At 42.4% G+C, this 2,459-nt stretch overlaps 1 protein-coding gene across 1 annotated transcript; it reads left to right on the top strand.

Annotated features, from left to right (window-relative positions):
* Positions 1–1,303: 1,303 nt before the first annotated feature.
* On the top strand, positions 1,304–2,236 carry LOC112121526 (olfactory receptor 1009-like). The gene has a single exon (XM_026663424.1). It carries the CDS (start codon positions 1,304–1,306, stop codon positions 2,234–2,236), a length of 933 nt encoding a protein of 310 aa, XP_026519209.1.
* Positions 2,237–2,459: the final 223 nt, after the last annotated feature.

Genomic DNA, 2,459 nt, shown 5'->3' with positions numbered 1-2,459 from the left:
GTTTCCTTGGATTGTTTGGACAGCTGCATGATATCCACCGGAGGTTACCCGCTTCCACACAACACACCTTGCCAGTGGAGGAGGCTGTCATAAAGCTAAGCTCTTCGGAGGCCCCCTCTATGGCATTCAGAATAATTATCAAGTTGCCTGTATTCTCTCTATTTGGTTGGGTTGTCAGTCTATACAATATGCTGGGTCCTAAACCAGTATTTCTAGGTCCCTGGGGTTTATTATTTATTTATTTATTGGCAGTGGAGGAGCTTGTCATACAGCTAAGCTCTTCTGAGGCCCTCTTTATGGCATTTGTAATATTTGTCGATTTGCCTGTGTTCTCTGTATTTGATTGGGTTGTCAGCCTATGCCCGAACCAGTATTTCTACGTCTTGGGGGTTGTTATTATTATTTTATTATTATTATAGAAATCCTAGATATTGTAATAGAGATGAATCCAATAATATGCTATGGATATTAAATACTCTACAACAGTGGTTTTGAACCTGTTGTCCACAGACCCCTGGGGGTCCGTAGACCATATCTAAGATTTCCAAAGGGGTCTGCACCTCCATTCAAATTTGTTAGGGGTCCACAAATGAAAAAAGGTCAAAAACCACTGCTCTATAAAAATTACAAAATGTAATAGACATAGAGGTACTTATAGAATTGGCTAGATCCCCAGTGGGTGTGACTCAGCCATAGCTCCATTTGAGACAATGGGCCAGATCCCCAGCTGGAGTAAAAACAGCTGTATTCTCTGCTGATGTTAGAGGGACAAATGAAAGAGTTATTAGGCCAGAGAAAAACAGCAAGTGAGCAAATGACTTTATAGTCTGCTGGTTAGGGCCCTCACCCTGGATGCAGGAGATCAAGTCCCCTTTCTTCAATGAATTTTATTATTTAACCACAGTGGAACAGATTCAACAGGAGAGGCTAAGCGAGGCCCTCATCAGACTGTCCCATAGTCCCAGCCTGGTGGGGATTTTGTGACTACCTGTCGGGCCTGATTCTGCAATTTAGGTGCTTAAAGTGACAGTTACACAAGAGGACTTCGGCCCCTATCTGGCATATTTTGTCTCTGTACAACACACAAATTCCAACCAGTTCATTGCTGTCTATTTCTCTAAATCTTATCTATTTAAATAAATAAATATATATATATATTGTAAAGGATAGAAAAGGTCTCTCTTTGCATTCATCCAATTGAACAGATAATCTCCGCATGCCATTTTAGTTCACTTATGTTGTGTTAAATTACATTTATTTATTTATTGGTCTTACAGGTCACAGTTTTCCCAAATAAATATCAATGGAAAATCAAACCACAGTGACCGAATTTATTCTCCAGAAACTTTCCAGTGACCCACAGACGCAGATTTTCCTCTTCTCGATGTTTTTAGTTATTTACCTAATCACTCTGGGTGGTAACATAGTGATCATGGTGGTGATAAGGGCTGATTCTCACCTTCACACCCCTATGTACTTCTTTCTCTTCCATTTATCCTTTGTTGATATCTGCTATTCCTCAGTCACGGTGCCTAATATGCTGATGAACTTCCTAGCACAGCACAAAACTATTTCTGTCAATGGCTGCATTGCCCAGATCTTCTTCTTTTTCCTCTCGATTGGTGCTGAAATTTTCATTCTCTCAGCGATGGCTTATAACCGCTACGCTGCCATCTGTGACCCATTGCGTTACATGGAGAGAATGAGCAAAGGGATCTGTGTTCAGCTGGTGAGTGGGGCATGGACAATCGGCTTCTTCCATGCCCTGCTTAACACTGTTTTTACCTCCAAGTTGCATTTCTGTGGGCCCAATGAAATCAACCATTTCAGCTGTGAGCTCCCTCCTCTATTACAACGATCCTGCACTGAAACCCTCACCAATCAAGTGGTGCTTCTTACTTCTGTTGTGGTATTTGGGTCAAGCTCCCTCCTCCTCACGCTGATCTCCTACATTTACATCATTTCCACCATCCTGAGGATACGCTCTGTGGAGGGCAGGCGTAAAGCCTTCTCCACTTGCAGCTCACACCTTATTGTGGTTGGTTTATTGTACCTGACAGCCTTTTTTCAGTACACAAAACCCAGCTCAGTCTCCTCTGTGGTTCTGGATGAAATATTCTCCATCCAGTACAGCATCTTGACCCCCATGTTAAACCCCATTGTCTACAGCCTGAAAAACAAGGAGGTGAAAATAGCACTAGGGAAAACGTTGGGGAAATTGAAGTTTCTCAAGTAGTGTTGATGATCTTAAATTAAATAGTTTTTTTAAAATCCAAGAGCAGAGAACTGTGGATAACTTGTGTTTGGGACATTTTGAAGTCAGGTAACTGATGGACACGTTGTGACAACCTCAGCTGCTCTAAATCAGTGTGGCTCCATTAAAGTCAGCGGGCCAGATCCCCAGTTGTACAAGAGTCACTGTAGCACGGGGGCCTGGATCCTGGGTCTCCTACATCCAG

Source organism: Terrapene carolina, unplaced genomic scaffold, assembly GCF_002925995.2.
Source record: "Terrapene carolina triunguis isolate 2854851 unplaced genomic scaffold, T_m_triunguis-2.0 Scaffold33571, whole genome shotgun sequence".
NCBI classification, from domain to species: Eukaryota; Metazoa; Chordata; order Testudines; family Emydidae; genus Terrapene; species Terrapene triunguis.
This window is presented reverse-complemented; position numbering and strand designations above follow the sequence as displayed.

Coding starts and splice junctions, on each gene's coding strand:
- LOC112121526 (XM_026663424.1), top strand. CDS start 1,304: ATGGAAAATCAAACCACAGTGACCGAATTTATTCTCCAGAAACTTTCC.